Source organism: Vigna angularis, chromosome 7 (assembly GCF_016808095.1).
Source record: "Vigna angularis cultivar LongXiaoDou No.4 chromosome 7, ASM1680809v1, whole genome shotgun sequence".
NCBI classification, from domain to species: Eukaryota; Viridiplantae; Streptophyta; class Magnoliopsida; order Fabales; family Fabaceae; genus Vigna; species Vigna angularis.
Window position 1 is genome coordinate 14,977,764 of NC_068976.1, and position 20,875 is coordinate 14,998,638.

Genomic DNA, 20,875 nt, shown 5'->3' on the forward strand with positions numbered 1-20,875 from the left:
AAACTAAAAAAAACGTACTATTATTATTTATATATATGAAAAAATATATTTATATCACCTCGAAAAAGGTTCCGCGTGTCTAATTTGTACGCACATTAGCCACACTTCATTTTGTGCGTCTGTCAATTCTTTGTTACTGTACAGAAAAGTGATATAATATTAAATTCGCCACGCATTTATTAATTCGATAATATATATTATTTGAATTAGGTAGTAAAATAACAGTGTACATAGTAATTCATAAAAGAAAGACGTAAAAGTTAATTATTTCACTCATTTGTTTGGTGGCAATAAAAAGAACGCGAAGCGAAGCAGGATGAAGCAGTACATTATTGACCACAAACGTTGGAAAATCATTACGACCATTATCACGCGTTACATATCCGCATCCAAAAAATAAAATAAATAAAAATTGGCGAAAAAAACATTTAACGAAGGTCACGAGAACAACCTTAGTCCTAACCTATTAATTACGTTTCGGATACGCTTCATTCTCGTCCAACTAACGAATAATCAGAACCGTTCTCACGGATCCCTCGTTCTTCGCTTCTCCTTTCTTTACTGCGTTTAATTTAACGAATACCCGCATAGACCAATTTTATTAGTTTATCACTGCAGCAGAGGTTTCATCGCCTAGGGTTTTATACACTGAATTCATTGTTTTTTCCCAAATTTTTTTTCAATTATTATTCGGAATTTTTGGTAAACTAAATTTATTCATGGCGTCGAGTTTTGACCGGTGGGAAAAGGATCCTTTCTTTAACGCCGCCGAAGAAGTTCAAGAATCTGCAGACAGGTATGTCCATTTACATGAGTTTTGTTCGATTTTTGTTCCAATTAGTTTTGTGCTTTTATTTAATTTATAATTTATTTTCTGCTGAAGAGGAATATACTGATTTAGGTCTGGAAGTACAACTTGACTTAATTTGTGCCTTTTTCTACTCTACTGAATTCGAAGAGTTGGGAAGCTTGATTACTGAAATTTCTAGGTTTATCTGTGTGCACAATCATGTAATTTCTTCTTGTTGATTTGTTATCTTTGTGTTTTTGAAGGATGGAATCTACTTATAGGATATGGTTACACGCAACAAAAGATGCGTCCAGCATGTGGAACTCTGATGAAGTGTGTAGAGATCTATATATTGCACTTGGCACTGCCAAATGGCAGGTAATTCCTACTCACGGTAAATGTCTACTAGAATAGCTAGTTCATTTGAAGTATTTTGTTGTTGAAGTGGAGATATGATTGTATATTTGTTGGAAAATGCAGTTAGAGGAATTTGAGCGGGCAGTGATGCCAAGTTATGGCAAAATTTCAAGTGATGAAGCGAGAAGTAGGCACCGACAATTTATCACTGCCATTGAGGATAAGATAATGAAAGTTGAGCATTCGATAAGTGAATCGGTAGGCAAGGCATCTCTGCCTTGGTTGCGTTTAGACGAAGGAGAACAGGATGAGCTTGCTTTGTTTCTTTCGGGAAAACCAGAAAGTAACAGCAGGGACATTGAAGATCCACCAGTGACTAATTGTTCGAAGGATTTTCATGTTTCATATGGATGGGGTGAACCAAAGGGGGAGATATCACGTGGGCATCGCAGGGTGGCCAGTGCTAGTGCTGATATTGGATTTTGGAAAGTTTCAGTTCATGATGATGCACAGCAGTGGAGTTCATCAAGTGGTTCTTCTGGTCCAATGCATAATAAGGCACCCAGTTTATCAGGATTTCTTAGTTCAATGGAATCAGTCTCTAAGTTGAAGTGGTCTAGGAATGCTTATAAAAAGCTGAAAGCAGTGAATCCTCATACAGAAACTGATAGCACACTACTTCCAACTTCTGAATTCAATAGGGTATGTAATCTGCAGTTGTTGTCTCTCATAATGATAACTTGCTTGAGTGATTTTTTATACATTTGTTGATTTACTGATATGTAATATATTTTTCTTTTACTGAAAACAGGGCAACAGTGCAAGCTGTGAAAGTAAGAATGGCCTTGATAGTTGTGATGAATGCTATGACAAACAACTCCATGGATGGTATGGTGCTATTCGGAGAAAGCTTCAAAGATCTCAATACCAAATTCAATACAGGCAGCCTGTTCGAATAGCTGTTTGGATTTTTTTTCTCCTTTGTTTTATAGGTGAGTTGTTGGTATGATTGTAGTTTGCTATATAATAATTATATGCAGATGCATGCAGTGGAATTTTACCTTTTTATTCTTTCTATTCTTACTCATACTATTTGTTGAATCATTGTATGGCCTTCTTGCTAACGATTTGCTCATCCTTATCTTCATTCTAAATCTGTTTTGTATGGACCTTTGCTTTCATTTATTACTTCTTTTTTCTTTGAAAAGTCACTCTGTTGCTATCTCTTCATGTTTTTCTGTTCATTTTTTTTTCATTAGTTTGTAAGCTGACATCTTGATATCTTGGTTACTGTTTGAATTTTTGTCTGTCCACACTATGCATTACAGCACATGCTTGCATTTATGTTGGTTGTGTTTACCTACTGATTTTCATTTTTTCACTACGCATTATGTCATCGTGGCTCACACTTATTACTGGTATCCTGCAGCATTAATTGCATTCCACACATTGTAGAAGGAAGATATCAGTACACAATAAAAAAATGTGTAGCTGCAGACATCACGGGGTATATAGACAAGCTTTTGATGCAAAAGTTCATATAGTCCCACTTTGACACTTGAGCTGGAGATATAGGTTAGATTTTGTGGTTCTGAGTTAAGTTTTGGAATTACAAGTAGAGTCTAGTATAGTTCATGGAAACTCCACAATTTTTTGTTATTCTGCTATTCAATCTGTTCTTCCCTTCTCTTTTCTTAATAGTCCCTGAAGAGCTCTCTGATAAAGGGACTGATAGACATTTCTTGGAACATTAAAATACAATAATTTTTTTTGTTTTTTATTTTAGTACAATATTAGTTTATTTCAAAAAGTTATTTTGACATTAATTACGCCATTTTTTTTATTTTCACTCTTCCATGAAGAAAAAGCTGTCACATGAATGTAACTCGTATTACATACCTGTGCTCTAGTTCATTTTTATGTCTTTTATTGTTTGAAAGCATTGAGTTTTGTTGAATTTTTTCCTTCAGTAAATTCTTTCACATCTTTATTACTAGCACTAGATCCACGTGCATTTTATTTTCTCATTTAGACCTTTTCATTATAGATGCAGTTTAATTAATTTTTTTTGAAAAAATATAAATTTTTATTTATAAAAAAATAAAAACGTTATTTTAAATTATAGAAATTTTGTTTAGAAAAAAAATTATTTAGAAAAAGAATATAAAGTAGAAAACTAAATATCTAAATGTAAAGAAATATCTAAATTAAAAAAATATAGCAATTTAAGCTATTTGAAATAAATTTGATTATTTTCATTGTATTTAAAGATCTTAATGTAAAGAAATATTTTTAAGGATTTAGTGTTTTTATATTTCATTATTTAAATGTGAGGATATTATTTTTTTAATTTTTTTCTGTAGATTTTTTAGTTTATTTTTTACATGGAACATTTAGAGTTCTTTTTAGCACATTTTGCACAGTATTTACGGGAATTGCATTTTGAACAGTATTTAGGTAATGATGTTGTGACACCTATCAATAAAAAAACACTCATTTAATAACAAAATAATAATATTTTAATTTTACTTACTTTATTTTTTAATTTTATATTTTACATTTAAATTAGTATATTATTAAATTGAATTATAGGATGGGTGTAATTATTTTAAGAGTCAAAGTATTATTTTTTTTCTCTTTTCTTATTAATTATGTCAAAGTGTTAATATTTATCATGTTCGCTCATTTTCTTATATCTATATCATTTAGATTCCATTTTCTCTCATGTATAGCTCTCCTACTTTTTCTTTGTATATTGTTTTTATTTCTTTCTTTCCATTTCTCCACCTCAAAATGGGGTGAATGATATCTACAGTTTTTATCATAGTTGACACTTAAAAAGAAAAATATTAATATAATAAGTTAGAAGACAAATAAAAAGAAAAATAGATATTAAGATTTATAGCAATGAAGTTTTACTATTATTAGTAGCGTGTCCCTCTTCTTTCTTTGATGATTGCCTTTAATTGAAACTAAAGTTCTCTGAACCATTATTAAAGTCCGAACTTGATGTCTGTAATTTCAACGCATGTGGTACGGCCCAAAAAATCTAATAGTGGAAAAGAGAAACTGAATTACTCAAAGGAAATAATCACGTTCAAGAAACCCGTTTCACTTTTTATGTCACGTTCTATTCTCTTCCAAATTTATTATATATTTCGTGAGATTTCAAATTGATCTTCAAGAAATTTGAAATTCAAACACTACCAACTACTGAAAAAAAAAATCTGTCAAAAGAAACTGAAAAGAAAACAGAAAGCAGTCCCCCAAAACAGGCATTTTTATTCTCTAAACTAAACTTGTCAATAAACCAAATAATGAACACTTTTTGGATATAAAAGTACACATTTTACCAAGCTAGGTTTTTTCAGGTCTGCTAACTGAAACATAAATTTTCACCTAATGTATACAAAAATAGCTTAATACTTATAACCTTTTGGAAGGCTCAGGCTATATAATCCAAGAAAGGGATGGAAAAGGAAGGAAAGTAAATGCACTACTCTTTTTTGCTTTGAGTAATGGACTTTCTACTTTTTTTTTCCATTATAAAGTTAAGGAGAATCTTCTCACTGCACTTTGTCAGCCTCAAATTCTTTTGAGGGATAAAAAAGGTAACAAAAATAATGTTAACACTTCATGACTCAGAAAATCATATAAATGTTGAACTTTATAACCGATGCAAAGTAAAAACAAAATGACAAATTAAAAAAATTATCAAAGTAAACAGCTTTAAGTAAATTTAATTAGATTATTTTATAACAAACCGAAAAGTTTGATTCAACTTGTGCTTGAACCAAATCACAAAAAATATCATAGTACAGAGTAACACAGGTTCATATTTCTTTAGTCTTTTGCCTTAATTGTTTTCAAATCCATAGCAATGGTTACTTATTTATCATTTGATTTCGATTTTCATAAATGTATGCGGTGCAACATATACTATATAATATTAACTTAAAAGTCTCATTAGAATGAAGATCAAGTTTATCACATGATTACCAAATGAAAGTAATGTTTATATTGGTCTAAGATTACTTTGAAAAAAACATAACAACACTTAACACCCATATATGAAACTTAGAATCTGATGAGAGGGAATTTAATAAAAAGTTAAGGCATTAAATCATGTCAAATTGTCGTTTTATCTGAACTACAAATTTACTCTGACTTCATAGCTGAAAGAAAATTCCTAAACACTCCTTCATTATCAAGGATGGCACTAAAAAACTGGTGAGTCATAATAAATTTCAACGGATAAGGAAAAGGTATGCTCAAGAATACAAGTTTTCCAAAAAAGATTCGATTAGAATAAATCACATATACCAACCAAAAATTATCTCCAAACGTGAAGATCCTGAAAGCGATATGTTGACATCTCAACCATAACCAAGGCATTAATGATGAACACTATACCATAATATATGAGAAAACAACATCATCCATGGAGAAGATAAATAGAAAGGAACAGTTCTGATAATAAAGGAAATCTTGACATATTTCTAACAGTTACAATTAAATATTGATACAAGCTTTGTCAATATATATGTCCTTTAAAAGCATAAAAATTTAGATCTATGATAGTTTAGCTTCTACTTACTCTGGCTACTAGGTTTACAATTCATAATAACAACCAGCACTAAACATATTTAAAGTTCTTCAATGATATATAGTTTCCTCCAAAGACGGAAGAAATTTCCTTGCGGATGTCACCAGCAATATCGATATTAAACCTCAAAGTGCTGGCCCTTGAAACACAACGCCAAAACTTTTTCAGTGACGAAATCAAGGTTATAACTGTGATTTCCAAGCATCATGGTTAATGCTTTCACAGGAAAAAAAAAAAACTCTACAGGAATTATAAAGCTTATAAAATGATCAGCAGATTCCCAATTTCACGCTGATGGAAAGCAAGTGGGCAAAACAAACCTTGATGCACATAATCATCCACCAAAAACTCAGTATAGAAATTCACTTTCCAGGATCCACGACTGATCATTTCTATTTACAAATTTGATGAGGCAATGACCCACAGCAGAAAACTCTTGACAACCCTGCTGCAATCTTACCATTTACCTGCAGTAATTTGTCAGATAGTTCACAAAAAGTTAAAAAAACTAGACGCCTAGGCTAGTCCAGAACTGCCTCTTAGCTAAACATCCACTGTCCAGTTAATGTTATTAGTGTTTCCTTCATGCGATTTTTGTAGTTGAGCAACTTTGGCATGGTATGCAGCTGCTGCCACGGCAGTCTTCACCCTCTGACCTTGAGGAAGCTCACAGGCTTCACTCATGGAAGCAAACCTTAGCTCAGATGGAGGAATGAAACAGTCCAAGGAGAGGCCAGGAACATTGAACGCAACCTCCTCAATCGTCCAAGCTTCTTCCATCCTGGTTTTAGTGTGGCTCATAGCAGTTTCCCCAAACCTGAAAAGCGTCACTACAGAACGACCCGAGTGAGCAATCATGATCCCCTCAACAGGCCTGTAATCATCAAGAAAGGAATTTATTGTGGTCTCCCAATACACTGCATCACCACCGTTATTCTGAATGCGGGTCAAATGGGAGTCCTCCAAGTGTACGAGAAGCCCCGTTTTCTGGCTAAAGTACCCAAACAAAACATGCCTTATGATCTCCGCTGGACCCTCACTCCTGGCTTTTAATGTTGAGGGGTCTGCACAGAGCTTCAGGATGAAACAGTCCTCTTCATTTATCTTCTTCTCCCCAATGCATCTTGCATTGATAAACATGCTTGCAGTCGTTCGAGGGTCAAGGCCCTGCAGACAGAAAAAGTAGTCAGAAATGTAAACCACCTAGGCCCCGCTAGATAAATTTTTCCATAAACACCTATAAAAAAATAAAATAACGTAAAATGATTTTACTTTCTCTGATAAATCAAAATCAACTTATGCAGTTAAAATTTTGAAGAAGTTGGATGAGAGAACTTTCATAAAATCTGGTCTACATATCATTTTAGCTTGTGGAAGAAACTCGATTCATTTTTCCTTCTTATGTTCTTCTCCTACAAGTAACTAAATATAAATTTAACTAAGCAGTACCCTGAAACAGTACGGTTACAGCCTCACCTGAAGGGCGCGTCGCAAAGGCCGAACTGGCCCTTTGGCAGCGTGTGCACCGAGCCAGGGCGTGTGCCGCCACACTAGTCTCCCATTGCAACCGGCATGAACCTTGCTGCCACCAAGAGCAAGCTCAACATACCACATGTCGGGGTTCATCTGCCACAAGACAAACCCACCGGACTCGGCAGCCTTGGAGGAGTTCCGGCTGCGCGTGACCTTGTTCGCTGTCTCAAACTCAGAGGCTATCATCCTCACCTTCCCCATGGCATAAGCATTGTTAATCGAATTCTGAAGCTTCTGCCCCCCAGAAGCAGCAATGTACTGCTGCAATATGTACTGAGCAGACGAAGTTTCCTGCAACAAAACCACCTTATCTTAAGGAACTACCACAAGACAAGATCAACAGTTATATTATCCCCTTCACTGTATACACACATTTTCCATTCAATTTTCCAAATGTGACCTAACAGAATGCTTAACATGGTAAAACATTTACTGATTAGACAACTGAACAAAGAATTGACAAAAAATTAAGGTTATGGAAGCAAGTCATAAACCTAAGGCCATTTGATCTGGGAATATAACAAAAAGAGAGAAGTTAAACATAGTGAAAAGAGTTACTAACAATGGGGATGTCTTTGATGCTGAGGTGAGGGAAGGGGTCCGTGGTGCACACGTGCACGGGGGCAAGTGGAGCACCCAACACGCCAAGCAGCAACCTCAGATCGGACTTTTTGCACGAGGAAGAGGACGATGAGGAGGAGGAGGAAACAGAGGGTGCTCTCGCGAGTGGTCCTTTCATCCACTGGCCCCACCTTCCCTCTCCGCGCGTCGAGTCATGGCCATCGGTTCCGTCTGGTCCTTCCTTCAGCGGCGAGAGCGCCTCCGCCGGCCTCAGGCTGCCCGATCTCGCGATGAAGAGCTCCGGCGGCGGCGCGTGGTGCTTCCGTCGCCGCCGCAGCAGCGAGGACATCGGTGATGAGCTCCTTGCCGGGCTCTTGGCGCGTGAGCGCGCCGGCGACAGACCACGAACCACCTCGTCTTTCAGCGCGGAGAAGAACCCTTGCTTCCGCTCCATTTTTACGACTTTGCCACACGCAAGTTAAGCGAATGCGTTCGTTTGTTCTGAAATGGCGAAGGTAGCGCACACTCAGTAAGTGATTAGAGTTTAGAAGAAGTGCTGTTTGTTAAAATGCTTGAGAGAGAAAGAGAAATAGAAAGAGAAAGAGGTGTCTCGCAACGGATTCGGACAATGTTGCCGCGAGACAAGTAAACTGTGGTCTACACACTGTTGCGCTAGATTGCTTCTCACAACACAATTTCACCTACTTCAACTCTTTTCTTCTTTCTTTTTAAATTAACTTTGGCCCTTTTTAATTATATCTTATTCAATTTGTATTGCATTTTTACATGTGTATACATCTCCACTACCCTATTATAATATAAATTATATATTTTAAACTAATTAAAATTAATAATTTAGGATAAATTAAAAGTATTATATTGACATAAAGGAGTAAGATTAACTATGTATAAATAAAAATATCTATAAATCTATTAATTTAAAGTTTTAAATTGAAAATGGGTAATTAAATTTCATATGAGTTTATACATAATTTAGTATATAATCTTCTCAATATCTCTCCTAAAAATTTAATGGTATCGAGGTCGATTATAATTAAAAAATATATAAATATATTAGTTTAAAATTTTAATTCGAAATTGATAGCATAATATCTTATATAAACTTATTCATTATTTTGAATCTCTTCGATATTTATATTATGAAAACTTAACCATCAATAACTTATACGTATTATATAAGGATACGTGATTCTTAAGTACATGACTTTACAGTTTAATTATTATACTTAAAATATTTATCAAATATGATAACAAATCTATTTTCTAATTTTCTAACAAAATTATGAAACAAAATCGTAACATGTATCTTTAATTATAGTTTTTTACTATAAAATATTTAATATTTTTAATAATATTTAACTTTATTTTAGTAATAAAGCCTGTAAAAACCAACATTAAATTAATTTAAAATATATTTGATTTTTATATGGTGAGTTTAAAGAAACTTTACGTTGTCATAAGTTATAAAAGAACGTTTTTATTGTAACTAATCTAAAAAATCTTATCCGCTATAACTTTTTTCTTGGAAATTTCATATTAACCAAGGAAAAATCGGTAGTATATATATTTTAAAGAAAAAATTAATAAAAATATAGATAATTGGTAGCGTATTGCGTTATTAAAATGTATAGTTACTTTTAATATTGGCATAATACCCAATTTTGTCCCCACTTTGGTTCAGAAATCTCAAGTTAGTCCCTTTATAGAAAAGTGAGTTGAATGGATCCTTACTTGTAATTAATTGACTCTAATGAGTCCCTTCCGTTAAATAGAAGGAAACGGAGTTAGTGGACTGATGATGTGGCAATTGTCTTTGATGATGTGGCAGTTGTACCTCACTAAAGTATTAGCTTTCTTGAAAGTTGTTTGTGGGTATTGACTTTTTGCTCTTTGCCAAAGTTAAGTGTTTTTTTTTTTAAGGGATTGGGTCATGGTGGTTGTGTTTTTTTTTTCTCTAAAGAAATTCGAGCATTGCTTGTAGAAGGGTTGATCTGAAAATTGAAATTTTTTGTTGATGCTTGGGGTGCTGTGTCGAGTTTGTTTCTGGAAAGCATAGGAATTTGGAGTGATGGTGGTTTGAGAAAGTATCAGAGGAATGGTGATGGAAGTGTTTAACTAGTACATTTTGCTTTTGAGGGAAGATTTGTGTCGTGATGGCTTCAACCAACCCTTCTCCAAATGCTTCCCCTGTTGCAGTGCCTCCTGTTCTTGGTGGTATTTTATCACCACTACCTTCTTCATCTTCTCCAACCAATTCCTCCAACCCCCCATCATCTCTCAATTCTTCCCAGCCCCATCATCACCACAAAAGAGAATTAAAATAAATTAAAGAATGTAATAATCGAGTAAAACCTAAGCAACGTGGTTCAGAAAAAAAATGAATGAGTAAAAAGAGAGGGGAAAATGTTCGGTGGTGATGCTGGAGATGAAAGAACCCTTCTTAGAAGAGGGAAAGAAAAAAAGGGAGTGGTGGCATCGGTGGAGAAGCAAGCTCCGGCGAGGGCAGCGGTGAATCTGGGCCGCGAGCGGAGAGAGAAGAAGCGTCGCAGCCATCTGGGTCCTGGTGACGTGCGGCGGCGTGGGATCCGTCCGCGGTGGCTGAATCGAGGCGCGGCAAGGATGGATTCGGAGCAGATCTGGGGCGTACGTGAAAAGCGAGGTCCTCCCTCGCACGCGAGAAGGAGGGGCTGGAGCGGCGTCCGACGATGGCCGTCCGTGGGTGTCGGAGATGGCATCGATGCCGGTTGGAATGCGGTGGCCATTTTTGGTTGGGAGGCCAGCGAACTGTAGGGAGAAGAAAGAGACTTTGGGTCTCATCCCGTTGGAATGGCGCGGAGAGAAGAGGAGAACCTGAAGCTTTCTGAACCACGCAAGCACGCAAACAATTGCGTATTGACACCTCACCACAGACAACTGCCACATCATCAGTCCACTAACTCCGTTTCCTTCTATTTAACGGAAGGGACTCATTAGAGTCAACTAATTACAAGTAAGGATCCATTCAACTCACTTTTCTATAAAGAGACTAACTTGAGATTTCCGAACCAAAGTGGGGACAAAATTGGGTATTATGCCTTTAATATTTGACTAACTTATTTTTTTTAATTTAAAATGATTGTACGTGTATATATATATATATATATATATATATATATATATATATATATAAAGTTAAAATAATTTTTGTTGTATTTTTAAAAGAATACGTTATTAATTGGTTATACTAAAATTTGTAATGATTATTATTGTCAAAATGGATCATTCAGTTCAATTCAATTCAATCTGATTCATTAGTCTGGTCATTTAGTCTTTAATCCAATTTGGTTTACTTGTTAACGAGTTTAAAAAATTAAAATATAATCTAATTCAAAACAAGTTGACTTATTAACTCATTTAATTACAATTTTAAAAATATTAAATAAGATCTAAATAAAATTCACTCATAATACAATTCAAAATGAGATTAAAATTTCATATATAATCCAAAATAAATAAAATATATAATACAATTTAAAATCATGTTAAATTTTAATTATAATTCAAAAACACAATAATAAAAAGAATTAGTATCAAACATAAATGTTATCACTTATTTATTTATAATATTAAAATCTTAAATAAATAAATTTATATAAAATTTATTTTAAATTTTAAATTTTTAATATAATTTAAATTTATAAATGAATTGGTGAGAAAGACGATTTCATCTAAATTAATCGGATTCGTAGTCTTAATTTTGACTGGTATCAAAATTTACAAATTTTTATAAAATCCAACTCAACTCGAAAATATGATAAATCGGTTCACAAAATTTAACGCGTTATGCTTATTAGTTAATTTAGTGAAGGGTTGATTGAGTTTAATAATTGATGCAGCAGTATTAAATATAATGGTCCTCTCTGACACGAATAGAATAGTGTGACTAAAAAATTCTGTTCTTATTAAATTTATTCAGCTGATTTAGATATTTATTTTCTGTGAAAATATAAAATAAAGTAATTGGCATGTGATTTTTAATTGTTTGGGTATGGAGATGGGGAAGTGATAGTGGGGAGGAATTGCAGAGAGCATGGGAAGAGGACAGCGACAACACGACGAAAACTCAGTGGTCATATTCATCTTCGCTTCACCAATCATAAGCGGTTCAAACAAATTAACACATTTTACATTTTCTTTTTTACAACTTTGAAATAAATAATTTTTTGTTAAAAAACATTTTATAATTTTACGGTCAAATGTTGTGAAATGCGCCGTTGGCAATGGTCAAAAACTGGAAAAAAGAATTTTGCATTTTTGTTTTCACACCACGGTGGAAATAGAAGGAGCATCATCATATTTCTAATACTTTAATGAGTGCATATCCATGATGAGATGAGAGACATCCTCAAACCATCACCAACCTCGGCATGCGCTATAAAACGCCTCATCCCAACATTGCATCTCTTTCTTTATTATATATATATATATATATATATATATATATATATATATATATATATATATATATATATATATATATATATATATATATATATGTGTGTGTGTTTTTTTTTGTTAATTTATGTATGTTCTTTTTTCCGTTTGTATATTTTAGCAATGTGTATCGAATTTTAGTAGACAAAAATACTGTTATATGTCATGAATTCTAAGTTTTAAGGTTAAAAGTATTAGAATAATATTTATTCACAAAACTAAAAAAAACAATAAATTTCACATCTATGTCTTTCATCATTCCTCTTAACCCTTTCTCTTTCATCTCTCTTACTCCAACCTTCTCTCTGTCATTCTTACAGTAGTCCCAACTGAAAAAACCATAAACATCCACCTAACCCTAATTTACCTTTCTAACTTATCCAATTTGTTTCTCTCTCATCTTCATCCTCTTTCTCTCACCAGTAACACCACAATTTGTTGTTCTTGGTTTGTTGGTTCATTTATTTTTTACTTTAATAATAAAACAAATATATATATATATATATATATATATATATATATATATATATATATATATATATATATATATATATAAAGAGAGATAAAGGGGAGGGTTACATCCACACTTATTCAATCATATGTATCAAAATAGCGTAATGTTTCAAAATAAAAGTAGATTCGTGATATATAATTCACCAAGCAAATTCAAATAGAAAAATTATCTTATTACTCTCAAGTTGATATTGATTAGAAAATTATTTGAAAAAAAAAATAGAATTATGCAAAATAATAAGTTATACGATATACAATATTCACTAAAATAGGATACAAATTCAAAATACCCATTTTTCTTCCATTGAATTTACTATACAACTTCAGGCACATGTAATATACAATTTATATAATATAACAAATATAATTTAGATTGTCTTTCAAACCAAAAATGCATACTTAAAACCAACACAAACATAATCATAATTAGTTCACTTCAGATACTTCAAAAACACATTGTCCATTATTTCAATATTAAAAATACTTTATAAACTTAAATTCAAATTCAATAAAGGTTGTATATAATATCAGTGAAACTTCAAAATACTTTTAGGTAAACAAAATTATAAAAAAAATTGGAAGATTTTCGAAGAAAATAAGGCTTGCTTCAAATTGCATTTATATTTTGAGTTCAAGTACTTTATATAGTATATGTTTATGGAAAAGATAAAAATGGTTTTAAAAAATAGGAGAAGTAGAGAAGATAATGGTAGGAAAGAGAGACACGTGGGAAAAAAAGGCAGAAAAATAAAAAGAAAATAAAATAAAGAAAGAAGAGAAAAAGAGAGAGAAAAAGTCTACCAGCAGGTCTTCCTTAAAATAATTTTATTTATCAAATTAAATTTCATCAATAGTTAACTAAGTTTATCTATGAGTAAACTAGAGTTAAAAACTAACCTCAATGCTCGTAAGATTTTTTTTGAAAGTAAATGTTCGTTAGATATCCTCATTCACCATATATTGTCATATACAGTTTATTAATTTTTATAATAAATTTTATAAATCACATTTAAAACGATTCTCAATTACTTAACAATATAATTTGTAGTATTAACAATACATGAAATTTAAGAGCTGCCTTCTGAAATATATTTTAAAACATAAGGTTAAAATAATATCAGGCATTTTCTTTTAACTGAAGAGATTGAAACCTTTTATAAAGCTATGAATCATCGTTCAGCTTTTATTAGGAAATAAAGAACATGTTTAAAAAATTTAATCAATTTTCTTTGTATATTTTTTATCAATAAAAATTTTCACATTAATCGTTCCTCCAAAAAATTTGTTTATTGGCAAAAAAAATATATGTACATGACCCTTTTTTAAATGATTTTCGAACAGCAACCACCAAATTAAGTTCATAATCTCTATTAGTTTGACAGACATCAAAGAATAGCCTAGTACATATAACTTATAATTGATTTTTTAATATGTTTATAGCAATCTTTCAATTATTAAAACTTTTTCAGAAGTGTCATTGAAGGTTTTTCTTTCTTGATAGTAAATTTTGTAGTTATTGAATACTTGGGCACTGAAGTGTGTGCGTACATACATGGCTATTGAAAACGTAGTTATTGAATGCAATCATTCCACGAGGAGGTGTGAATAAATAATAAAATAAATGTTTATTCAATGTGTCGGATTCCCACATTAAGAACTCACATACAACTAAACATCATTTACATGAAAAAAAAATTACGAATTTGTTTCGGGTGTAGGGCCTTTGATCGAATTCGAAGTTGGAAATTGTTGAGGAGCACTATAGTAGATTCAATAGGATGTGTAGAAGACTGATTGAACATTGAGGAGACTGATAGAGTTGTTGAAAAACATGACTAAATTTTCTTCCGCTCATCCAAACCATGTGAAAAGGTATCTACAAGAGACACTCTAATATTTAACCATTTGTTCACTTGAATGGATTTTGCGGAAAGTAACTGAGTGGATTTGAGAGAATTTGAAAATAAATTTTGTTGTTGTTTATTTGAGTGAATTTGGAGGTAAGTGAGAGTGAATTTGGAATCAACGTTTGTGAGAATTAGTGTAGGATTTGATTAATGGACAGATTAAAAAAATTTACTTCCAAATCCATTCTCACTTACTTCCAAATTCACTCAAATAAACAACAACAAAAATTATCTTTAAATCCTCTCAAATCCACTCAATCACTCTCTCCCAAATCTATTCAAGTGAACAAAGCCTAAATCAGTAGATGATCGTTCGAATGACTAAATATGCATATTGTTTGCATGATGATCTAAAATCACATCTGAAACCTTTATATAATAGTTTTAATGAGCTTTTATTTTTCATTGACTTAATGATAATCTAATTACACTTTAATTTACATTAAGATTTTAATGAATTATTATCATTAATAATTTAATCATGTAGGTCGATCTGGTAATCGATTTGGATAGTCAACCTCTTAGTCAATCTAGTAATGTGGGTGCTCGTCTATTGATACTTGGGTACAAAATTTATATAGTTTATCTTTTGAATTAAAATAATTTGATAATTGGGGTTTTATCTAATGTCCAGTACTGTATAAAAGAGAATAATTTAAAGACAATGGTGGTGTTGATTTGAAAATCACGACATCCCAAAAAAAAAGTGATATTTTCTGCCATACAAAGATGCTCCAATTTTCTCCATGAAAGGTGCATCGAAGTGAAGTAAGAATCAGTGACCAACTACTTGGGAATTTTATAGTTGATAGGTATAGGTAGGTCGCTGAACTGTGGAAAGAAAACCAAAATGGAAGTTAAATTTCCTCATCTAACCCTTTTTTCTTTCTTGCCTTTCAATAATAGTAACTGGTCATTGAAAACGTTGGACCATTTCACTGTTTATAATTAGCAAGTTGCAATCACTGCAAAATGGAAATTAAGTAATGAAGCACGTACCCTAGCTAGCTACCCAATTCTTATACGACAACATCTCGGTGTAAGGTCAATTCCATTTTTATGAAAAATAGCTAAAGTTTATTTGATGCATGAGTCTATTATAATAGAATATTGATGGCTAATTTCGGTACTAAAAAATTAAATATGGTTGGGGTGTAAGGTGGAGTGGGCCCATTCATCAACCCTAATTCTAGATGGAGAGAGACTTTTCTTTTGACCAACCAAATTTGCATTTTGGCAAAACGACATGCACTTCATACCACCCACTACTACCAAGCTTTTGCTTTTCTCCAAGTAAGCACTTATCTTCATCACCTCGCTCATCACGGACATTTTTACGGTTATTTTTGTTTTTAAGGTTTAAAATTTTAAGTATAAATTTAAGTCTCATATTAAGTAAAAAGTAAGAAAATAAAATATTATATAAAATTGAAGATTCATTAATTTATTATTTTAAAATTTTGGATAAAGAATGTTAAATATCATTAATATTATATCTTCTAAATAAACTTCCTCCTTCATCAATCCAAGTAAAACTGTTACCATTATAATTTACTATCCTTCTTCGTTTCTCTTTTTCACACCATTATGTTTTTCTATTGCGTAAAGTTTTCTACTTGTCTTAGTTTTTGGTATTTAATATGTATAAAATTTGTATATCCTTATGTTTTTTTAGATAATGATTACATTATATGTACTTTTATATTATCAAATATTTCTTTATATTTGTACTATATAAGAGGGAGGATTTGATAATATATTTTTAATTAAAATACATTTTTATAATATTAGAAAAAGTTGTGTCATACTAACGAGAGAATTAACCATTAAATTGTCTCTAACATTCTTTAGTTCTAATCTATCTCAAATTTTGGTGTGATTTTGTAACACTGGTATCTTTAGTTGCTGGTTTAAAGCCTAAAATATAAGGTATTCTTCCGGTTTGCGTGTGCTATAAACAAAGTATTCATAAAAGATATTATTATTTTAACATCAATAAATTTTATACACTTTACGTATATTATTTTACTTTTAAATTTCTCTCTTTCTTTAAAAATACAAAAGTTAACTATTTATATTAATTAAAATAATTGTAATAAGTTGTCAACCGCTCAAGTGCTCTTAAAAAAAACATTTTCCATTTATAAGTGTCTTTGACTATCAAAATTAACTCTACTTTGTTGTATAAATTTATAATTCAAAACTGGCTAACTAAATAGACTTCTTGTGAAATTATTTATCATTTCTCTTTCAAAATTAACATCAGCTTTGAAACATTTGACTGGATTCGGTAGTTTAACAAACAAAAATAAACATGACTAATGATGAGTTCTTGTTAAATTAGACCAACTTTTCTTTATCACTTAACTAATCAGAACAAACAAATCAGTTGATCCCATTTAGTAAATGGTGAGGAAAATTTATGAAAGTGGTCTATTATATATTCATAAATTATTTGAATAAAGTCTCTAATACAAATAGCATACCTACCCTTATATAATCTTATAATGTATCAAACTTATTCTTGTTTCCATAATTCTACAAACATAGTCCAGTGGACCTAATAACACATAATTCTTTTTTCATTCTTATGAAAGGAACGGAGTGGAGAAACTAATACAAATGCTTTGAGTTGAGACCTTTGACAATATGATTGATTACACAATAGGTTGAGATTTGAAAATTTGATAACTATACTTTCCATTTTCATCATTAGCACGCACGCCAACGGTGGACCCTTTTGGTCATCGTCACCTTCGTTAATCCAATCATCTTAATTTTTTTTTTCATTGTTTTTGGATTTTCAATAATAATATAAAAAAATATCTTAATACGTGGTATTTCAATATTTCTATCCGATTCAATAGACATATTAAAGAGTTTAGTCTAATAAAATATATTAAGTCTATGTAACTATTTAAACTTAAGTTTATTAGGACAATATTCAGATACTATAACTAATTTTTATAATTTAGTATGATGAATATTATTTATGATGTATTATTTTGTTATTATTAACTATACTATTAATATATTTTTTAGCTAATTATTATTTCAAGAGAAATAGACTCATTATCTATGTTGATTCTATAAATACAACTTTTATTGTCAATATTCATTTTTTAATTATTCATGTTCATTGTATCTATAAAGATACTAAATTCTCTTATTGACTTAAACATTGTAGAATCATTTTTATCCTTAGATCTTTTCTTATGAACAATTAGAAATTCCATTTCGACGAACAATAACTTTCAAGTTTCTCTAGAACTTTACCTTTTTTTACAAATTTACGTTTAAGATCTCGATAACAACATGCACCAATTAATAAAACAATTTTTCACTTGTTACAATTAAAAATTTGCACACATGTTTTGATACACATTGGACATAACTATATTACTTAATAAATTGAGGTTAAAAACAATTTACAGATACGTTTTTCCACTGCACATATATCACCTTCCTTTAAACTTCTCAACACACTTTTTTTCAAAAGAGTATGTACACAATTAACAATGTTAACAAACCTTCAAATAACATTTATTATTGGTATGGTAAAAGAATATTTTGGGAAATTCTCACCTAAAATGTTGGGTTGAAGAATGAGGTATACCTAGCAATAACTTAAGATGAAAAGTTGAGTGGTCGATTCCATATGCCGAAAAGAAAATGATTGAATTGGCTTCGTTGCATGATAAAGAATAATGAAATTTGCAAAGTGAGTGATGTTTTCATGTAGATGGCTTGATTGATTTGGCAGTCTGACAAAGATATACTCTTCCATCTTTCTTCTTTTTGCATTGAGTACCTCTTTCTATTCCAACCCATTGCATATGGACATGCTTCTTATGGAAGTAAACTCACCTCTTAAAAAAAGAATAAAACAAAATCTACTCCAGAACATGCCAAATCACAAAAGGGAAAAACAAAACTTTTAATTAAGATATAAAATTAGAGAGACTTGTGATGGTGTGTTTGGATTCTCATCAACCATGTTGCAGCAACGTATATTTGATTTTAAAGTTAAATATACTTTTTCTTTTAATTTTAAATTTTAGTGTAAATATAGAATTCATGTCCTAAACTTTAATTCAGATTGGTGTTCAAATTTTAAAAATAAATAATTACGTTTTATTAATGTGTTAAACTATGTTTTATATCTAAATTGTTAATGGAAAAAGTTGAATTCATAACTTTTGTCACTTTCTCTTCTAATTTTAGCACTAAACTAATCTTATAATTAAAATCAATTATCAATCTTCACTTACTATTATAACATTCGCACTAGTGTAAAAAAAATTTTGATGTAATTTTTCTTTTGTTTTTAACATTTAAAAAAATACTGATGTCATATTGAAAAATATTAAATTAATGTTGATTAATTTAAAAAATTACTATTTTTCGATGTTAATTAACATTTTTTTTATTTTATTTTCCAACGTCAATCAATTTTTTTATTTTTTTTAATAAATAATTATTTATTTTTACAATTTTATGAGATTCGAAAAGCATAAAATTAGTAAATATAATTCAGTTTTGACATTTTATATATCCTGAATTATAAACAAAAGTTATCGCAAGAGTATAGTGTTATTAACTTGTGATTTTTTATTTTAATAGCTATGATTTTTTATTTTGGTTATAATCTTTTTTACCACTCCTTATGATCCCTATTTTAGAAAAAAAAAAACACCACGAGCCCTTTCTTTGGATCTTTGTGAATTATAAAAAATATTTAGAAATTCAATTATGATAGATCTTTAAACTATTATAACATTTGCTCTAGTTGATCAATTTGACAATATTATATATCGATTTGGGGTAGAATAAAAACTTCAATCATGTGACAGCCTGCAAGGTTGGTTATTCCTGGCCACTTTCTATTTTATGTCAAATTTTGTTTCAAACTTTGAAAAATTATTTCACATAGTTAGACTTTGAATTTTGATCTAAATTTTTTTGTGGGAACTTCTCATGATATTTTGGTGTTTGAAACAAATTTTCAAGTCATTTGGGGTTGTTTTGAATATACTTTCAGTTTTACCCTAAATTTGGATGTATAACATGTATGAACAACAAATAAGTTCAACCATATCAATATCAACAATACAACAAAAAAGTTCAACAATATCAATACCAACAAGTTCAACCTTTTTGAGAATGAAAACGAAAATTAACAATCTTAAAGGTGGGTTCGTTGAAATAGTGAGGGAGAAAGGAAAATGCCCTTATGTTCAAAAGAGTATCTATGCATTAAATCATCGGTCAAAACGAACGAAAATCATACCTACAGTAGTTAATCAACATGCATTTGTATAAAATGAAAGAAAAATTACATGTGTTGGTTGTTGAAAGCTTCATTCGAGAAATGTTTGAGAAGAGAAGAAAGTCTCGTATAAAGATAAAGTTAATGAATTTACAACCTCCCGCCTAAATTTTTAATATATTCACTAACATATAACGTCTGAAAAGTGATATTCCAACGTTTTATAACCTTTTGACATTTGAAACCATGGCATTCGACGTCTTTCGTTAGTACATTTTCACCTTTGCGCCAAAGATTTTCACAAAATTTACCTAATATGACATTGAAATTCTTTTTGACTTCTAAAAACCAATTGACGTTGAAAAAATCTAAATTTTTCAAGTCTTAATTGAAGCTGTATTTACTAAAATGTCACTGATATTTTTAACATTAATTTTGTCTGTTTTCTAACGTTAAAGTCTCATTTTGCACTGTGAACAACTATGTAAAAAGAAAGTTTTAATTTGTTTGAACAGTTTAATTATAAATATATATTGTAGACATTGTGTGTGTAAAATTATTATAACATTCAACAACTATATAAAAAAAAGTTTTGATTTGTTCAACGGTTGAATTATAAATATATATTGTAGACATTGTGTGGGTAAAACTTTATAAAAACGAATAATAAAATAAATTTTCGAATGGTTTATGTTTTACTACATATTAAAAATATGTAAGTTAAAAATTGGATCAATGCAATAATCTGTATATAAGAAAATTAAAAATTAATTACGAGTTTTGAAAATATTTTTTTGAATTAAATTTACTGTAACAGTTAGTCTCAAATAGATATGTACCATCTT

At 30.8% G+C, this 20,875-nt stretch overlaps 2 protein-coding genes across 3 annotated transcripts; one reads left to right on the top strand and one right to left on the bottom strand.

Annotated features, from left to right (window-relative positions):
* The first annotated feature begins 409 nt into the window (after positions 1-409).
* LOC108337074 (uncharacterized) lies at positions 410-2,957 on the top strand. Its single transcript, XM_017573517.2, has 5 exons — positions 410-796; positions 1,054-1,168; positions 1,271-1,849; positions 1,959-2,139; positions 2,577-2,957. The coding sequence occupies exons 1-5, from the start codon at positions 720-722 to the stop codon at positions 2,600-2,602; spliced, it is 978 nt and encodes a 325-aa protein (XP_017429006.1). The 5' UTR covers positions 410-719; the 3' UTR covers positions 2,603-2,957.
* Positions 2,958-5,601: 2,644 nt separating this feature from the next.
* LOC108338517 (uncharacterized) lies at positions 5,602-8,600 on the bottom strand. 2 transcript variants are annotated; one of them, XR_001833042.2, is made up of 4 exons: positions 7,849-8,600; positions 7,230-7,577; positions 6,074-6,920; positions 5,602-5,892 (listed from the first exon to the last, which is right to left on the bottom strand). XR_001833042.2 is itself a non-coding variant. In XM_017575438.2 (3 exons), exons 1-3 carry the CDS (start codon positions 8,299-8,301, stop codon positions 6,297-6,299), a joined length of 1,425 nt encoding a protein of 474 aa, XP_017430927.1. In that variant the 5' UTR covers positions 8,302-8,600; the 3' UTR covers positions 5,602-6,296. The 2 variants fall into 2 exon arrangements, 1 of the variants encoding a protein (XP_017430927.1); XM_017575438.2 differs by having other exon boundaries at positions 5,602-6,920.
* Between the last annotated feature and the right edge of the window lie 12,275 nt (positions 8,601-20,875).